The 20646-nt window shown below is 31.0% G+C and overlaps 1 protein-coding gene across 2 annotated transcripts in view; it reads left to right on the top strand.

The window, feature by feature from the left end:
- Nucleotides 1-20646, top strand: part of LOC118200513 (ATP-dependent RNA helicase DDX42) — a 137170-nt gene that overhangs the window by 76527 nt on the left and 39997 nt on the right. For both annotated transcript variants that reach the window (XM_085814842.1, XM_085814843.1), the window contains exons 9-11: nt 2148-2276; nt 5543-5642; nt 7690-7737. In XM_085814842.1, the coding sequence (XP_085670968.1) occupies nt 2148-2276; nt 5543-5642; nt 7690-7737 (277 nt within the window). The remainder of the gene's footprint in view (nt 1-2147; nt 2277-5542; nt 5643-7689; nt 7738-20646) is intronic.

Below are 20646 nucleotides of genomic sequence, written 5' to 3'. Positions count from 1 at the left end.
TTATAAAATTGCAAATTAAAAATATATACTTTTTACTCACAAAAGTTTCATTTTTATCCCATTTGGGGTAATTTACCCCGGTTCCCCGACCGCTGCTCTAGGGCTTATTCTATATAAAAGGTACAGTTTCTAAAACAATTTTTAAATGTGTTTTGAGTGACTGTACCTCCTCTACATCAACTTATAATATGCATGGCCTTTAGCAAAGATACTGAGTTATCTTATTTATGACTTAGTGCTTGCATTTTCGCAAGGTTTAGTTTTATTTATCACTTTTTGATTGACATCTTTTTTGAAATGAACTTTTATACTACTTTAGTCTAAAGGCTGAATTATAGAAGTTATATTTGCAGGAAGAAAATAATTTCGTGTTTTTCAGAACAAAATCAGGTCGTGTGCTGCATGGTTATCTATATTTCTTTTTTTCATTAGCAGTTAGCTATCTAATTTCAAAAGAAAATCAGTAAAAATACTATATGTCATTAATACATTCTTGTTTCTGAGGTAAATTCTTAACTCTTTTCAATAATAACCAATAGTGTCGCTGTAGTTGTTGCATCCATAATGCATATTAATTACAAAGTGATTTGTTCTTTCAAATTTTTACATTTAGTTGCAGTTTTATTTTTAAGCATTAATGTATTTTCAGGTAATATTCTGTTACACAGTCCAGTTTTGTCTATAATTTAAATTTTACATAGCTTATATTTCTGATGTAGTTTAGGTAAAACAGTCATATGATGATCTGCCTATTATTTCTGATAATACTTTTTACAGTGAATGTGTATTTTTTTCCCTCCCTTTCCAACTTGTGAGCTATCCATCAGTATAAAATTCTCCATTTTAACAAGTTTTTGTGGACAAAAGAACTCTAAGAAACATTTTTTAGTCTTGTATCTTGAAACCATTTTAAAAAGCAATTTCAACGTCTCTAAATTTTCCATCCTATGCATTTTCTTGAAAATATTTGCATTTTTATTAGTTCTTTCTTAATTATAATTCTTTATTTAAGTAGATTCCACAGTTATGTTTGATAAATTCCAAGTCAAGTGCAACTTCTCTTTGATTGCACTTATCAGGAGCATCTTATTCTTTTAACAATTTATCCTTTTCTTTCAGGCTTAAATTTTTCTCTTAATTTTCAATATGTTAACAAGTTACATGCTCAAGAAATTTGAAAAAAAAAAAAAAAAAAAAAAAAAAAAAAAAAAAATGCTCTTTGAGGTAACTTTTTCAATAACAAAAGAAATGTTTTTAGCCAGCAAAAAGATTACACTTTGTCTTTTAAGGTCAATATGCCACTTCATGATTACAGGTATTCCCAGTGCTTTCTGTGCTTCTTCTTCAGCTTACAGTGACCACTTCTTTTCCATTCAAAGGCTGATAAGTGTGATAGGTTTAGAAAGCATTTCAATTTTGTTGACATAACATAATGTTTGAACATAATGTGTATTCCAGTGGGAAGATTCTAAAAACGGGAACTTAAAGAGATAGCATGCATAGATTGTATTTAAACCTCTTTTCTGCTGGCATTCTGCAAGAAGCACTTAGTCATTTATATTTACTAAATTGCTTTAAAAAAAAAAAAAAATTCTACCCTCTTAGCTCCAGTCCGGACTAAACATTGACTGACAAGTACAGGGAGTAGGAAAAAGGATAGTACTTTGCTCCAAAATTTTGGTCAAATTGATTTTATTGAAGTTCTACATCTCTTAATAATAAATAAACCATGGCCTTAATAACTTAACCAGATGGACAACAAGCAGCCTTGATAGGTTCAAATACAATATTATGGCACTAATGACTTAGTTTTTTGCCACTCTGAATTTAAAAAGTGGTCTAAATGAGTTTAATAAACAGTTTGTTGTGGTTCGTGGGAATTTGAATGTAATAAGTGATTGCTTTTATTGACCTGTGAGTTTAATAAGCAGCGGGTACTGTATTCTATAAAAAGTATAATGAATATTTATGAGTATTTAAAATGTTATGCTACTTGAAATTGTGCCTATTTCAAATGCTGTCCATATTTGATTGGCAGTATGCAAATAGATTAGTAAAATAAAATAACAATGAAATAATATTAGTTCTTCTTTTATTCTTCTTCGTCTTCAAAACAAAAGATTTTTATATTGTTTATTTTCCAATAGATTTACACTGAGGCTAAGAAGTTTGGGAAAGTTTATGGAATAAATGTGGTATGCTGTTTTGGTGGTGGAAGTAAATGGGAACAAACAAAAGCTCTTCAAGAAGGAGCTGAAATTGTTGTTGCAACTCCAGTATGTATATAGTGTCTTGATAAGTACCTAAATCTTTTGTAGAAATTATTGTTGGGAAAAAGAGGATTCCTCTTCCCCTAACCAATATTTTTTAACAGAACGAAAGGTAAAACCTCTCACCAATATTTTTAGTAGAATGAAAATATAATAATTATCACATAATGCAGCTTTAATTTTCTATTATTTCTTGTGTATTTTTATTAAGTGTAGTGGATTATCAATTTTACAAACTCAAATAAGCCATTAAAAATGTTTGTATATGGGGAATGATATAAGAGAAATGCTAGACTATTTAAAAACGTAACTGGAGACTTGTAGAAATATGAGTCTTCTTTTGTAAGTTTATAATATATGAGTGTAATTTTTTATTCACGGAAGTTGCATTTATTTACTGTTTGCGCATTATAACTCTTCTTAAGCCACTGGAGCTAAAACAGCAAACATGTATTGCAATATTTTGGTGTAAAAATTAATCTATGATTATGCAAATCTAGGGTTGAATCAAGTAATATAATTGCTTTTAATTATTTTAACATAATAAATTTTTAATTATTTTTATATAAAATAAAAAAAAATATATATATTTTAAAGACTACTGACTGCATAATTTTTCATTAAAGATATTTAAAATTGGCATGAAAGACTATTTTCAGAAACTAGATATTTCAATTAAAAAAAGTCTAAATTAGGTTAATTTTTAAAATGTCGCAAAAAGTTTTTGTTGAATTACTAAATTGCAACTGCCCCAATTTCAAAGTCATGCACTTGGCAAAACCTGTTTCTGCTAAAATTAATAAATAATGCAAGTGTAAAATTTTCATGTAATTTAGGACCTCTTTGAGTATTATAAATAGTTATCTACTCTTATTAAAACCTAACACTGTGATATAAAAAAGTTATATTTGTTTATATTACAATGTAATAGTTTGATGAATGTAATTATTACAGTGGGAGATAGAGTATAATAAGGAAACTCCCTTGATTTTAAAGCATATGCCAGAGGTGGGGAATGTTTTTACCACGAGAGGCATAAATGCAACTTTTGTGAAATTATTATAGTTTTTGTATAGTTCAAATGCTAGTTGCATTATATAGAAATAATGCAAAAAACATGAAGTCATTTATTAAAATAAAAAAATTGCAATATAGAATATTTTTGTATTCATATAATGCTAATAGCTTAGTATAATATTAATCTTTAATAATTTTTAATTAACTGCATATATTTAAATAGTATTTCAAATAAAAATAATAAAGTAGAAGCATTTTTCAATAAATTACAGAAAACAATAAAAAAGTAATAATATTAAGTTAAAGAAAACCAATATAGCAGTAGTATGTAAAATAATGTAATGTTAAAATCTGATGGAAAATTTGGATCAAGCTTCACAGTGTGTAGCCTTAGGAGATCCTCTAAGTGAGCATCTGTAATTTGCATTTTTTAACTAATTTTAATTTTTGTCATGAGAGAAAATGTTGACTTGCAGCAATAAGTACTTCCAAAGCAGGAAAGTAAACGGTGTGCATGCTCTCGTAGGCATGGATATTCAACAGGATTTTTCTAGATTTCTGTGGGATCCTTTTTAGCATCAGAGAGAGAGAGAGAGATTTGAGAATACTATCTTCCCACAACTCAAATAACTCCATTTATAGTTCCATAGGAGCTTTTGGTGTAGCTACTAAATGTGGTTCAAATGCTAGTTTCATGGCAGAAATGTGCTCATCAAAATCCAAAGATCTTTCAGTATATTCTTCTAGTAAAAAATTCAAGACACCTATATATTCATTGAATGTTTTATTTTTACATTTTTGCTAGCTCCAAGAAGTGTTCTGCAGATATATCCAAGCAATGTTAATTCTTTTCGAAATGCTTGGAAGTTTTCAAAAATGTCAACTTTGCCAGTTTTTCCAGTTAGTCCCGAACAAGTTCTCCGTAACGCTGAAGATCTTTAGTTACAGCATGAATAAAATATAAAGCTTGCACCGAGTCAGTTTTATCAGGCTTTCATCTGAAGCAATTCAAAAATAAATATCTTGATTTTGTATAAGTGTTCGAAGTTGCACTGTTACATATTCAGGTAATTTATGCTGCCGATTTGTTATAGTTCTTGAAAGAGGCAATTGTCTATATCTATCAACTTTTTCTGGATCTAAAATACGTACTGCTTCAACAATACATTCTTTAATTATTTCGACGTCACTAAATAGTCTGCTTCTAAGTATATGTGCTGTTTTGTAAGTAACAGCAACTGCGGTGGTATTTTTCTTTACAAAAGCATTAAAAGACGGCTGTTGATGATGCTTTTCAATTTTTGAACTGCAGCTTGTCGAGATTCACCTTCTAAATTGAAATACTTATGTTCTTTATGAGCCAAATAGTGTTTATTTGCGTTCGCTTTTTTCCAAATTAGTCAAAATTGTATTGCACAATAAACAGACTATTTTATCTTTCACAGAAAGAAGTAAAGATGTAATCCCACTCTGCATTAAATGTTCTGTTTTCTTCATTTAATTTTCTTTTCTTAGAATTTGAAATGATGGAGAGAAAAGGTATGTCAAATAGTATCTTTAAGAAAGCACATACTTGCTGAAAATACAGTAAAACTGTGTATTAGTATAACCTCAGAATTAGTAAAATAATAACTAGATTTTCACAATGGCCAAAAACAATACAAGATGAGACAGTTACAAGCACGCACATATAACTACGAGTCGCTAACTCTGCAGCTTACAGAGAATGGTGAGGGGTGTGGGGCAGAGGGAGAAAAGTAGGCACTGTCTGTCTCTCAGAACAGCCACCGGCATGATGTCTGGTGGGTGGCAGTTACTAGCAACAAGAGTTAGTGTATTTCAAGTAAACCTGAGCCATGGCCAAAAATATGAACAAAACAGAATTTCTATTGTTGGACGTTGGCAAATTGAAAAGTGCTCCAGAATGGTAATAATTTCAGACTATGAAAGACTGCTATAACTGCAACACTGTGGCATTATAATTCATATTATGTTCAATAGTTGGCAGCCTGCTATTTAATTCTATTAATTTTTAAATTGCCGTAATCTATATAATTAAATATTAATTAATGCAAGAGCTAGAGGCCGCACAAGAAACTCGTGGAGGCTGCATGTTCCCCACCTTTACCATATGCCATTGCACATTATTGTAAATATTTTTTCGTTAAATGTTTTCAGATATTATGATAGTTTTCAATATTTATTTGCAAACTTATTTTATTTATTTATTTATTTATTTTTTTAATCTTTGAAAGGGACGAATGATTGATTTGATCAAAGCAAAGGCAACAAATTTGAAAAGAGTAACCTTTCTTGTTTTAGATGAAGCTGATCGAATGTTTGATATGGGATTTGGTGAGTAAGATTTTTCTCAAAAAAGGTCCTATGTTAAGAGTATATATGTGAGGAGGAAAATTCTGCTTTTAAAAGTATATGTAGTTCCCAAACCCTTCAAGTTTCCCTAAAGACCTTTTCTTTCAAGTTTCCCAAAAGACCCAAAAGAAAAGAAAGTTCTTTTTTAATTATAATTCCAAAATTACCCTTTCCCATTTCTATGTTGACTCCTTTCATTCTTCTAATATATATATACTACTTGAATTGTCTAAGCACATTTCAAGTCACATGTCTGTCTAATAGAATTTTATTAGACAGATTGATATTTTTTAATATATATGTATGGTTGTCCTGCTTAGAGGATTAAGAAACTACCAGACAAGATGTTGCGACCAAATATCACAAAAGCTTTTTTGAATCCATGTACCAATGCTTAAATGTAGCAGTATATGGGAGGGTAAACATCCTATGAGGCTGGTGGTCAAATTATTTTGGCTCTTTAATGCAAATTTAGTGGCAAATTAATTCTTATTTCAAAAAATTATTTTGCTAGTTTTCTGTATTAAGAATTATTGGGGATTTATTATATATTCAGTCTACTGGAAAGTTCTTGTCCATTTCTACTACAAAAATTTCCGATATGTAAGCACGTGTTTATTTGGCACATGTTTAGCTCTTTATTTTTATTGCTTAATGTAAACACTCTGACATAGCAAATTAACTAAAACAACGTTGATTCATATTAGTCTTAAGTGTGAAGCGATAGTGTACTTATGGCTGCTGATAAAGTTTATTTATGCCACTGTATTTTGTATGAATTTCATACAAAATACAGTAATTTTGTATGAATTTCTGTATTTTGTATGAATGCCATTGTATTTTGTATGAAGGTAGAAATGCTACAGAAGCATGTAGCAATTTATTGAAAGTGTTTGGTGAAGGTACAGTTTCTGATAGGGCATGCAGAAGATGATTCGAACAAATTGAAACATTTAATTTGGACCTTTCTGATAAGCCGCGTTCTGGGCGACCATCTTTGATCAACAGCAATGTTGGAGCTAGATACTTTTTTAATGACATTAAAGATTTTAGAAAAAATTTAATTCAGCTCAGCAAACCATTTCAGATTATATTCGGAAGGTAGGGTTGGTGTGGAAATATGCAAGATGGGTTCCACATGAATTAAATCAGAAGAATTTCGATGAACGAGTCGTCATATGCACATCTCTGGTTGCTCGGAACAGAATTGAGCCCTTCTTGAACCGTATGATAACTGGGGATGAAAAGTGGATTATCTTCAAAAACATCGTAAGGAAAAGGGCATATTGTGAACCCGGAAAACCTAGCCTTTCTCTTTAAATTTGGCTCTGAATAAGAGAATGCTGTGTATATGGTATGTATGGTGACATTCGAGGACCAATACATTATAAGCATTTAAAAACCATATGAAAAGCTCAATTCGGAGAAGTATTGTTAGCAGCTGGATAATTTAACGACAGCAGTTCAAGAAAAGAGACCAGCATTGTTCAAGAGACCGGCATTAAGGACATCATACTGCATCATGATAATGCCAGGCCACATGCTGTTTGGGGACTCGTCAAAAAATTGCAGAAATAGGCTGGAAAATTCTGTCTCATCCACCATATTCTCCAGACTTAGTACCCTCCAACTTTCACTTATTTTTGTCCTTACAAAATTTTTCGAAGGGCAAAAAAATAAAAAATGAAGTGGATATCAAACAAGCACTGGTTCAATTTTTCACATCAAAAGATACAACCTTTTTCAAAAATGGGTTATACAAATTGCCTTCATGCTGATGAGAAGTTATTCATATTATTGGCAATTATATTATTTAATAAAGTTTATTGAAAGTAAGAAAAATTTATATTTTGATTTATTCTAAAAATGGACAGAACTTTCCGGTAGATCGAATATTTCATGATTCAAGTTTATGTTTTTGCAATTTAAAAGTTCAGTGTTCTCTTGCATAAATTAATTATATATGTAAATTTGATGGCTAGCATATTTACAATGAAAGTATTTTAATCATCTTTCTTTCTTTTTTCAGAACCACAGGTTCGTTCAATATGTGATCATGTACGGCCTGACAGACAAAGTAGGGAAAATTGCTGGATTCTTGTACTTTTTTTTTTTTTTTTTTTTTTTTTAAGAAAACATTTTGGTAGTTATATGTGGATAGTTAGTTTCAATTATGTTTTTCTTTTAAATTTTTTATAGTATGTGCTTCTAAGTTAGGCATGGTTAAAATACAGGAGAGGCCATTTTAATTGATGTCTACAGTTGTCTTATTTTTTCATTATCGAAATAATAGATGGGAAAATAAATGCTAAATGAAGAGCTTTATTCAATTTACTTATAACTATAGACATTTTTAAACGGTGTTTTTGTGTGGCGTGTACAAACTTCTGGGAATGGTGGGTTGCTGAAAGACAAATTGGAATCGTATAACTAGGCAGGAATTGAAACACCATTATCATGAGATCAGAAGTGAAAAGAAAGCATGAAAGATCATTTTGTAAGTAAATATAATGCAGTATATTACTAAAAAATGGTACATTTCAGAAATATAAAAATGTATCAGAATTTGTTCAAAGTTGCTCCCACCAGTTGTAACACATACCTGGCATTGTCAATGCATGGAATCTTGAGCATTCTGGAAGATTCTGAGTATATCTTGGAAGCCAGCTATGGAGAGCTATGGCGATTCATTCAAGAAGATCCTCAGCACCATCCATGTTGGTTATGGGTATTGTGCATAGGAGCTTTTGAATGACTCCGAAAAAGTTAATTAAAACATGATAGATCCATCAGTCATGCAGACCAGTGAATAGAATAACTAAATTTGATTCACCATTGTCACATTTAAGGGCTGATAAACATCATTGCTGAACAACATTTCATGGAGCAATAACTACTGGATCTGTAGTTCATCTAAAAGTTTTGTCGATACATTTTCCAGAAATATCTTATATCATCATCTGCCCAAGTGAACAAGCATGAGTGTTACGTTCTTAACAATACTGGACCAAACATTTGTAGTAAACATGAATGGCAGTTTCTTGAGATGATGTTTTAGAAAAGTTTCTTGAGGCAATGTACCTGATGGTGTGGTGGTGGTGTATTTAATTATGGCAAAGCACACTAGGGCTATTTGCCTAAAGGGAGGGATACCTTCGTGGAGAACTTTCTAAGGGAAATTGGCTCGTATACACGTTACACATGGGGAAAACCACGAAAACACCCATGCAGCCAGCCCGTTCGCGGGATTCGAACCTCGGACCGAACTACCAGTGTTCAGCGACTTTACCGCTCGGCCGCTGGTGGGCCGGCAATGTACCTGAAGCTGCTTTTACATTGCTATTTATCAAAAAGATGGCATGTCCAGCCTGACATAACCATATGGTTTTGATACACCTTTGAGCAATCTATCCCACTAGTTTTTTACAAACTAAACTTTCAACAATAGAGGCAGAAGTAATAGGGTGACTATCAATGCTACAGGACAGCTTGAAGTAGTTTTGCTAATCGACTTGCTTGTTTTTGTTGATTCAGTCAGACTGCTAAATTACATGTAAGTTTATGTGTTTTTCACTGTTTTAAATGCGTTTATAACAACACTGCTTTGTAAATAAACTAAAAATTTTTGGTAATGATGTATGCTCTTGTGAAAAATTAACAGAATTTGCATGTCATATTGAATTTCTGAAAAACTAATGGATAGACTGTAATGAAATTTTGTGCAAATATACATTTATAACAGATAAAGAGATGTGCCATTCAGAAGTCATATTATGTATACATGATTGCTCATAGTGCAGGAATGTCCAAAATACTGTATTGTGATATCGAATTAAGAATGAGTCTGATATAGAGTATAGTCTCCTTTTCCAGCCAGTACTGGACAGAAGGCAGTTGTAATGTCCGTGTGGCAGTTGATCTCACTTCTGAAGCAGGGCAGTTTTCAACTCTGGGATGGTTCTCGGAGGGGATAGCGAGATGAAATTGCCTTCCCAAGAGCATCCCAGACATATAGCATTAAAGTCAGGAGATCTGGCTGGTCAGTCCATGCGGTGAATATACTCACTTTTCAGGTAATGGGTGAGTTCTATGTGGATCAGCATTATTTTTCATTAACAAGAACTCAGGATAAACTGTGTCCCTGAAAAATTGAACAGAGTTCTGAGATCTCCTCTATGTACTTTATAGCAGTCAGAAAGCCTTTTTCAAGAACATGCAGGAGGGTGCAGCTATCCAAAATATTGTTTACCTAAACCATTACACTTCCATCACTGTAATGATCCTTTTCGTTGAAAAGGAAGGAACAGTATCATGTTCCACTCTGCTCCAGATATGGATATGGCGAGAATTGTTGTCTAGGCTGAAACTTGGCTTATCTGTAAAAAAGCACAATGCTCCACTGAAGTCTGGTGCAAGGCACATGTTATTATCTGTATTATGCCAGTGTGCCATCTTGTGTGCTGCAGTGAGCAAGACGCAAACAGCAGGTCTTCTAGCATACAGCCTTATGCAGGGTTTGTATGGTCCTTAAGAGTCCTTAGGTTTTCTTGAATCAATTTTTGGTCCTTTAAAAGTCCTTAATTTTGACCAAATTCGTCAGGAGGTCCTTAATTTTAATCATCTGAAATTTCTGTTTTTACGATTGGCAATATGAATGTGAATTAGCATTATGGACAAATATTTTTGGTGATTCATTGACAAATATAGTTATGTTTTGAATGGGCTAATAGGATCATGGATTATAATTTGTTCGCATTTATAATATAAACGGTGGGATACTTGGGTTTCTGAGAAGTCAAATGTAAGCATTTCAAATTTATTTCATTTTTTCTAATGAAGAACTCTTAAACAACTTTTTGCTTTGGGAATGTGAATTCTTTATCTAACAGTTCCCAATTTGGCAACTTATCAACATATTCGCAATTTTAACTTCACTTTCTGTAGAAAATTTTAAATTCGGAAATCAAAATTTTTCAACGATATTTTTTTTTAAACATTATAACATTGATTAATTACATTAAAATAATGCTAATATATTGAAACTGTATTCAAGAAATATTATTAAAATGAAACATTATTTTTTGCTATCATATTATAAAGTGACATTACTTTCCATTTTGACGACTTATACAATATTTTGAATCTGGAAATTAAACAAAGTAATATATGCTTAATTTGTGCTTGATCACAATTTACTTTCCATTTTGGTGACTTATACAATAATTTGAATCTGGAAATTAAGCAAGGTAATAAATGCTTAAATTGTGCATGATCACAATTCTTACAAAAGCAAAATAGCTGCAGCACAAAGTCTGAAATCCGGGCGTCCATTATCCGAAATGATCTAAAAATCCGGACGTCAAAATCACCAACAACATTTTTCTCTTAGTCTCCCATTCTCATAGCTCTCGTAGGCTCTTGTATACTCATTTGATTCTCCTCTTCAGGCATAATAATAAAACATCTGGAGAGTCTCGATTCTTAATTTCACTTCGACAGTAAATAAAATACCTTGTTATTGGAGAAACGATCATTTTAGCATAAATTTGTATGATTAGTAATTTGTCTCTGTTTTTGCCTATCTGTAGGCACACATTTGAAACCAAAACATTTCACATAGATACATCGTTGATATGATGCCAACTTAGCAAATCATTATTTATTATACTTTCCTTTCATCACTGCATATTTATCAAAACATGACAACTTGAGTAATGACTCATGTAGTGATGCCTAAAAAATTTTTTTATGTTAGCAATTGAATAATAAAGGAGTATGGTAACCTTTTATGTTGACATTATGCTCGGCAATGATTCCAGAATTAACTTTAATGAGCTAAAAAATGTTGACGAGGAAAAATTTACCGAAAATGTCTTTCCATATGCTAAAAATAAACTTTGCTAATGATACTCATAGACCCAAAGCTTACATTTAGGGCTATTTGAATTAAGAATAACTGATTTGTTATTCACATAAACCCATAACCAGCGCCAGAGCTCGTATGGCCGCACCGAGTTGCAGAATTTAGAACGCATAGAGACTGCATCAGGCAGTAAGATAGCTAGTGCTGGCCCTCAATAAGGCTTAAGCATATGTGGGAATTTATTTATTCTGATAAGTCTTAAGCGTGTGCAAGAAATAGACATGTGTATAATAATTAACTAATACAATCGGGCTTAATTGTGTTAGTGCATGATAGAAGCAAGATAAAATTTAACTGAACAACTTGTTGTTAGTCGCCAAGCTCATGATGCATAGCCAAATATGTATAGTGAAAGATAGCTAAATTTGATGATGATAGCTGCTAATTTTAAAGGTTTTCGGATATTGCAAAACAAATATGAAATTTTCCAATAAACGGATTTTGTAAAGAAATGTGGAGAAGCGGTAATTAATGAAGGTGATATAAAAAGAAGTTTTTCATTGTGATGACATAGCTTCTTAATCATCAATCAATTAATGAATTGCAAAATCTATAGTATGATTTTATATTCAAAAAATAGTGCTACCAATAGTGAAGAAAGTGACAGAGAAGTTACTTAAAACGAGAAAATTTCGATTGACAAGTTAGTCGGAATTCTCGAAACAGCAGTTACAGGACTTCAACTATGTAACTAAACAACAGATTATGTCTGTCTACAGAATTAAAGAGAAAGTATTAGCACAAAAAACAAAGCAACTTAAACAACATACATTGAAAGAAATGTTTAATAAGGTAAACAAATAAATATTAAGCTTTTTGTAAATTTTGATACCTTTTATATCATAAATACTTCATTATTTCATAAATCACGACTTCATATTTTAAATTTTATAATTTCTAGATTTAAACTGATGATCTAATATCTGGAAAAATCCGAAATTGCGAAGTTTTGACGAGTCCAGATTTCGGACTTTGTATTGCATATGCCTTTGTTATTTTATCATGGTTAGAGTTTTTCCCATGTAATTGTCTCAATATGCATCAGTTTTCTCTATAAAATTAATTTTGCACTTTTTCCTCTGATTTTTTTTCTTTCTTTTTCAACATATTTCTGGCTTTTTGCTGTTACAAAATTCGTAGGGGTAATTTTTCTTTAAAATTTCAGACATTGCAACTTGAAAAGTTTAGAAGGATTTGAAGGCATGATTTATGTTTTTATGGTATTAACACATAATGGATGTATTTTGCTCAAAGTTTGTGATAAACGTTTTGGAGAATTTTCAGAAGAACAATGAAAATATAATATTTGAATGTATTATTGAGTGAAAAATATATATATTTTTTAACTTTCAAAATATTTTTGCTCGTTTATGCATAAATTTAAAATCGTGGGACTCCCACTTACGAATTATATGACTAAATTGCAGTATTTAAGCTAATAACTGAAATTATAGTACTGAAATGACATAGAATATAAGAATAATTATAGTCAATTTAAATAAATTTCTATTCTATTGTGGTCTATTTAAATCAGTTTCTATTTTCATTTAAAATTTGCCATTATCAGCACATCCCGCAGTTTTATGTAATCATAGGATTTTCCGAATTCTATTAGGTCCTTAGCATAATTTCAAGGCCTAATAGAAAAGTGATAATATGGAAAGACTACGTCCTAAGTACCAGTAGCCAAGTATTTGTAATTAAGTGAATAAATAAAAATAAATATTGAATACCAGCCACTTTTTTATTTATTTTTAGTCATGTAACAAAAGATGAACAAGAATACTATTACATCTAAAAATTATTTAATCAATTATTTTGCTAATTTTATATGAATGAGGAAGCATGGCAAAAATGTTTTAATGAATCAATTCACCGTTAAAAATCAAACAAACCCCCAAATTCCTTTTTCCCAAAACTGCATAAAATGTTTTGATTAAGTATGATTTGAATGAGTTTTCCAATTCTATTTTGAGTGATATAAATTAGGATATAAATATTATTAAATTAGGATATAAATTATTATTAGTAATAATTTTTATATTATAACTTAGCAGAATATTGTTTACCATTGAAAATTATATCTAAAAGAATTAAATTTTGTAAAAGAATAAAAAATAAAATTAACTGTTCCATTTTGTCCTTCATGCATCTATTTATATAAAAATGGAATCTGGCTAGGGACTTTACGACTCGTATATAAACTAAAAATTAGTATCTTGACAAAACTTGTCAGAATATAAAAAGCGTATATTCTGTGATATTAGTGTATTAATCATACTTCTGTATACGTAAATGCAGTTTATAATTACCAGGATAAGTATCATAATGGATTTTATTAAAACGACGAAAACTGAATGCATGATCCTAGCTTTATCCCGTTAAGTATTGCTTGGGTCGTAACCAACACAAGTTTTATTTTTGAAATATTATTCCAAATAAAACAGGAAGTGTTAAACGATATGCATTTTAAACAGTTTTACTTTTTTATATGCATAGAAATGTTAAGTAGTTTTAAATTGTACTTCATTTCTGAAACACCTGCGGTACTATTTTTAGAACAGATCAAGGACATTTTAGCAATATGCAACAGTACATTTTAGCAATATGCAACGTTAATGATATAGTTCAAATGTTATTGAACAGCTGTACGACTTGTTACTGGCACTGGAAGAAGCAAAATTTATCTAATGATCCAATCTTTATTTAATGAATTAATAGAGAATGATACAGGGTGAGCTCTGTATGCTGGTTCATATGTTAGTTACATACGAAAGCTAAACTACTTTCTTTTTTTCCACCAACAGTAAGGCAGCCAATCCACTGGGGCAGTTAGCATAGGCAAACTACTGTTTGCTTGTACAAAACTGTACTAAAAGCTTACAGGTTATTTTAAATAAATTTTGTATACTGAATACAGCTCCTCCGAAAAGCGCTCTTTTCTATCTTATTTGTTTTAGATTTCGGATTAAAGGAAAATAATCAGTTCTGTTTCTCAGAGATGGGATTCCTGCCTGTTTGTTTTTCATGGTTTTCTACTTGTTTTTTTATGGTTTTCTACATGTGTAACCCAGTTTCCCATGGAAAGGACTCCACGAACGTCCATAGCTCTCGTATGCTTTGTTATATTTAAATAACTCTAGCCCTCATACTACGACAACTGTTACACTAAATTAGGGTAGAAGATTTCGAAACAAGATTTTAAATAAGACTCCAGATCCCCACTGGCAGAGCATCTAAAATCGCTAAGCACAGCTGGCTCGACACGGGTTCAAATCCTGGCCAACGAGCTGGTAGTATGGAAGTTTTCTTGGCTTTTTTACAAGTGGAACGAGAATATAAGTCAGGTCCTCTTAGAAAGTTTCCTTCCTCTTGGGCAGATAAACAACTGCGTGCTTCGCTGTAATCCAAATACATTAAACTTGTCTGTATTGACAGCTATCATTCTATCTTTGTAAAGAAATATTAAGGTAAAAACGTGTAAATATCAAATTTGCTTTAGACTGCAAATATTTTTAAGCAATTGACATTTTAAGCAGAAGAGCTTTTTAGTGGACTCATGAACAACTGAAAATTGCAGGCCAGCTGATATAGTGGTTAGCGTCACTGACTGCCGTATCAAAGGGTCCGGCTCGAATTCCGGAGAAGGATGAATGTTTGTAAATGTATAATGTCCGTGCAGCATTGGGGCATGCAGCGAGCAGAAAGTCCTCTCGAGAGGTTGATGGTAGGGCAACAACAACTGAAAATTAAGAAAAAAAAACATAAAATCAGTATAAAACTCTACCGATTACTAAAGCAATCTAGCAAAACCTTTCCATCGGGCGATAAATTCTACTCATAAAGGAACAGTTATATTTTTATAGTATTTATCAAGTAAAATTTATGAGAAACTACTCAAAGTTTGGTTTTTCAGAGCCTTCGAGATTCATCAGAATGGTGATAAGATCATTAAGTGTGGGAGAGGCAAAAAAATGTGTTAAATGAAATAATTGCTGCAAAATGCAAGAAGTATGATTGTTATATAAATAATTAAAAATATGTGAAATTTCTTCTGATGACCACTTTCAAACAGGAAATTATTATATTTCTGCAAAGAAGTAGCACGTATTCACTCATGGTATTTGCGGCTATGAACAGAAGGTCCTCAAAGATTTTTATACTACTTCCTGATAAGCTATTGAATTCAAATTTTGTAAACATACTGATTGCGGATGATAATACAATATGGTAAAACAAGTTTCATAATATTCCATTAAATTTTTTAAAAATTTAATGTTGACGCGACTTTTGCACATATTTTTATTTGCAAGACAAACTACAAAAGTCAAAACTTTAACGTTTGCACTGATGTAAAATATTCTTTTAATTGAAATTTGTATATTAATAACGTAACTTCTGATTTCTGAGTGAAAAGTGAGAAAATGTTTTCGATTATTTGAGGCATTTATAGGAAGTAAAAAGAAATATTATTCATTGTTATTCATTTACTTTATTGGAAGTAGAAAATTTTTTGTTCATTTTTGAAAAATGATTTTTCAATTGAAAATTTTCATTGAAAATAAGTTATTAAGATTAAGAAGATAAAAATTTTTAAAAAAAGTTTTATAACATAAGCTTTTATTGAAAACTTATGAAATTCTTAATAAGCCAAAGGCAAAAAATAATTTATGGCATATTTTAATGGGAATAAGAGATTAATTAAATTTCTTTACAATATTCATGTGCAATTTATATCAAGGATTATAAAAGTGCAGACACTTAAATAACGAGATCAAACAGTCAATTTCCAATGTCAAAAATATATATAGGGCGCGACTTTTTTTTATTATTCATGATAAAAATTTGTAAATGAATTTTGTAAAGAATATTATTTAATTTCTTATTCCTATTAATCTCTATAATAAATTACGATACTCTTCTGTTATCAGGATCGGATTAAAAAATGTATGTATGTATGCATGTATATACGGATGTATGTGTTCATGTATGTGCATATATATACATATGAACGTATACATGTGTTCACACACAAATAAATACACAGACACATGCACATGATGTACATACATACATTCCTGAATCCCTTCCGATAGCAGAACAATAGCTAAATTACTTTTCTTTTTTTAATTTATTAAACATTTGAGTTATAAATAAAAGCTTATTCTATAAAAGTCTCCTTTTTGTTTATTTTTTTATTTCTTAAACAACGTCTAAAACAGAAATTCTTCTTTCCTCTTCCATTAACTTTCTAAATGGCAACAAATTTCTTATTACTTTAGAACCAGTGTAAGGTCGCCATTATTGTAAAACATCAAGAAGAGTTCTTGATCGTAAAACTCCGCGCGCTATTGAGGTCATTCATTAACTATTGTTATCAGGGTTGGAGGGATGCTTGTCCCCTTATTCACTTGGGGGGTGAATGTGAGACAAAAATCCGGACTATCCGTTTTTGACGTTTCTGTTAAGTCTAACAAAATCACGTGTCAGTCCGTTTTCAAGGCAATATTTAAAATGACAATATTACGAGAGAAACCGTTAAGGAGCTTGCATAAAAGAACGAGAAAATCCGGGTCAATCCATTAAAGGGTTAAACTAAGATTTTGGGTTGTAAGACAGAATTAGTTTCTGGCCTCTGATTGCATGCTGTATTAGTTCCTACCAGCTCTGGTAATTTGTAATTATTCTTCTTTGTGTTATTGCTGCTGATATATGAATTTGTTATGTGATAACTATGTTCCGATGAGTTTGTTACAACATATTACTGAGCCAGCTTAGATTAAAATTAAACTGTGTAGTCTTTGACTGCTAGTCCACATTTTTAGTTTGAATTTGACTATTCCTGTTTAATTGGATCACCATAAGCTGTAGTTGATTTTGCAAGAATATGAATATACCTTTATAGTCTAAAATCTTTTTAAATAAGAGATTTATTTAAAAAGATTATTTATATTTTATCTGACTTTGTAGTTGCTTTCAGACATAGCGATAATTTGCTTCACTTCTGTCAGGGGTTTTGAGCTATTTAACTTTTATCAGATCAAATAAAACCTCATAGGTACATAGTTGAGAGATTGACAAGTTAGAAGATAAAACATAGAAACTAGTGGGAATTTTGGTACAAATTTTGAATAAAATTTGCATGGTTTGCATAATTAAACAAATTTCTAATTGTTAGGAAAGATGCTTAAAGAGAAAGAAATTATAAATTAGCTAGAATATCTGGAAAGGCTTAATTAAAATGATACAGAAATATTTTGTGGAGTATTCTTGCTACAAAACGGAAATGCTTTGTAGCTTTCAATGTGTAGTTATCTTAATATCCTTTAAGAGTGTTTTTTTAACAAATGTTTTTAAAAAATAAATTTAATAGTGGCTGTGTAAGTCTATAATGATAAGAGTATTTAACTAGCTAATTTAATTATTAGTATCTAACTGATCACCCTTAAAAGTTATCTCTGCACATTAAAGTGAGTTATTGCGTTTCATTTATCTTTACCGCAGTCGCAAGATACAGCACAAAAATGTAAAAATTAATGTAAAACTTAATTCTTTGCATCTAGTGAGACTTAATACGAAACAGCTTATCACATCTGATGCTTTAGTGGCTTATTTGAACCTTAAAGCATATTAACTGGGTTATAACCCCAGGAGCTCTACACGAAGTTATGATACTAAGTGCATCAGATAGGCAGATCACAACTAACTTTCAAAACTTGCCAACCGTGCCTACATCAAGCTTTCAGGTTTTTTCTGATCAGCAGATCTCTCTCTAGGCAAGCAGCAGCGGTGGCAACAGTCAGCCTTCTGTTACGAATCATACTGATTATGGTTTTACTTCTCATTTTAACCTATGCAGTTTGACATAACATCTACCTGCTTCTAAACTGTGCAAGTACGTGACAAAATGAGACACACACACACACACACACACACACACAAAAAAAAAAAAAAAAAAAAAAAAAAAAAAAATCAAGATAAAGCTGTTAGTAAAATGTCACTAATCTTCTTTCAAATATGTCCAACCATTTCAAGGGTAAAATTTTTAATGCTAACTGATAAATTTTGTAAAGTGATTTTATATTCAATTTTGTTTTACAATTATGTTTAATAATAATGCATTCTGCTTGTGGACCTATTTTATTCTTAGGATGGTATCACAAAAGTGAAGTTCAAGCATAGCTAATATCTTTAATTGAATTTATTCAGTTCCGATTTGTTGATGGGTCCTTAATTTTTTTTCATCCATGGTCCTTAAAAGTACTTAATTTTCATGTGCAGAAATGTGTAGAAACCCTGTTATATCACAAAGCATTTGAGCATCTATAGACTATGAAACTTTGGCTCCAGGGGCAGCATATAGTTTACATGAGAGCTGTGAAGCTATGCTGAAAGTGCCAAATAACGATCCTCATTTGTTGTTGTGGATCTCGGTCGACCTTGCCCAGGTCTTCTCAGCATAGATCCATTGTCTTGAAACTGTTTCCACAAATTGAAGATGACACTGGCTGTTACATTACCCATAAACTTGCACGTGGGATTGCCCTCCCTCCAATCTACTGACAATTCTCCATCTCATTCCTCCATCCATGCATTCGTAGCTACTCGTTTTACCTGATACCTTATAAAATTTACCCAACTCCTACGAAAAATACAGCAAAAGTTGTGAAAGAGTACGAGCATACAAATTACCGAAAAATCCTCATGTACTTATATTCCCTCTACAACCACAGCTCCGCAAGCACGTTTATATTATATGTATTTTATTCTGAATATCTGCATGATTCATCAATGACATAATTAGTACCTTTGGTTCAATTCTTTTTGTAAAAAATAGCTTTACAGCTCTCATGTAAGCTATATAATTTGCAAATTTTCTTAATTTTGCACATTGTAATATTCATTATATCAATTTTAATTAGTTATTTATTTCTTACATGACAGCACTAAAATACCATTTTTAGATATGAAAATAAATACAAATATTTAAGAATGCATGAAATGAAAAAATGAAGAAGAAATGATAAAATAACTTTTTTAATTCCTCCCATTTTTATGAAACAAAAGCTTTAATGCCTGTCAACAGACCTTGGGTGGTTTTTATGAGCAGTTCAGCAATATGCATTATGGATGTAGCTCAGCATGGTTAAAAGTAATCATCACTTTTATTACGTTACACTCCACCATGCCTCTATGAGATAACATAGAAGCATTTGCATTATGATACTATGCATGAATCTTTAGCTTCAAAATCCCACAGCACAGTTCATTTGTTTGACTATTAATACTGTCTGCAAGAATGACAAGAACGTTGTCAATTCTACATACAGTATTAACACTGATGGTATTGTAAAAGGTACGAAAAGAAATAATTAATACAACAACTAGTTTAATTGTACCATCTAATTCTGCCATTTTTGTCATACTATTAAAATGCTTTTAAACTTATCACAATAAAATTTTAGCTCTATTAGCAGGTTGCAGTAAGCGTGTATGTAAATAGTAATGATAGGCATGTTGATGTAATTTTAAAGTTCTTTAGTGCTATATAAACATGGATGAGTAATTTTAAGATGCTGTATTAAAATTGAAACTGTCATTTAATAGCTACATACAAAAATTGAAGGAAATAATAGATTGACTAAATAAAACTGTAAAACTTCTAAATTTTTTTTCTGTGCTTAGTGGAGAAAAAAAAGTCATGAAACATAAACAGTATTGATTTGTAATAGAAATGTGAAATTTTTCAGAAATTAAAAATTAAGGTTTTGTGAAGACAGTTTAAGGTACACAGTATCTTATTCTCTATGCATTTAAATACTGACCTCATTAATACTCTTGTCATGCTATCAAAAACTTGTTAAGAACTATGAAATATATCAAGTTAAAAATACAAAATGGTTTTATATATCACGAAGCAGAATTTTTTTGAAGTTGCATACTACAATTTTAAGGGGATGCAACACTATGGAAGTCATATAATGCAAATAGCTTCCTCAGTTATCTTCCTTGTGATATATGTAGAAATGCATAATATATTTACAAGGAATATGTTATGAAGCA

This window comes from Stegodyphus dumicola, chromosome 4 (assembly GCF_044657685.1).
Source record: "Stegodyphus dumicola isolate Sdum_Otavi_A_Nest chromosome 4, ASM4465768v1".
In the NCBI taxonomy this organism is placed as follows: Eukaryota; Metazoa; Arthropoda; class Arachnida; order Araneae; family Eresidae; genus Stegodyphus; species Stegodyphus dumicola.
This window is presented reverse-complemented; position numbering and strand designations above follow the sequence as displayed.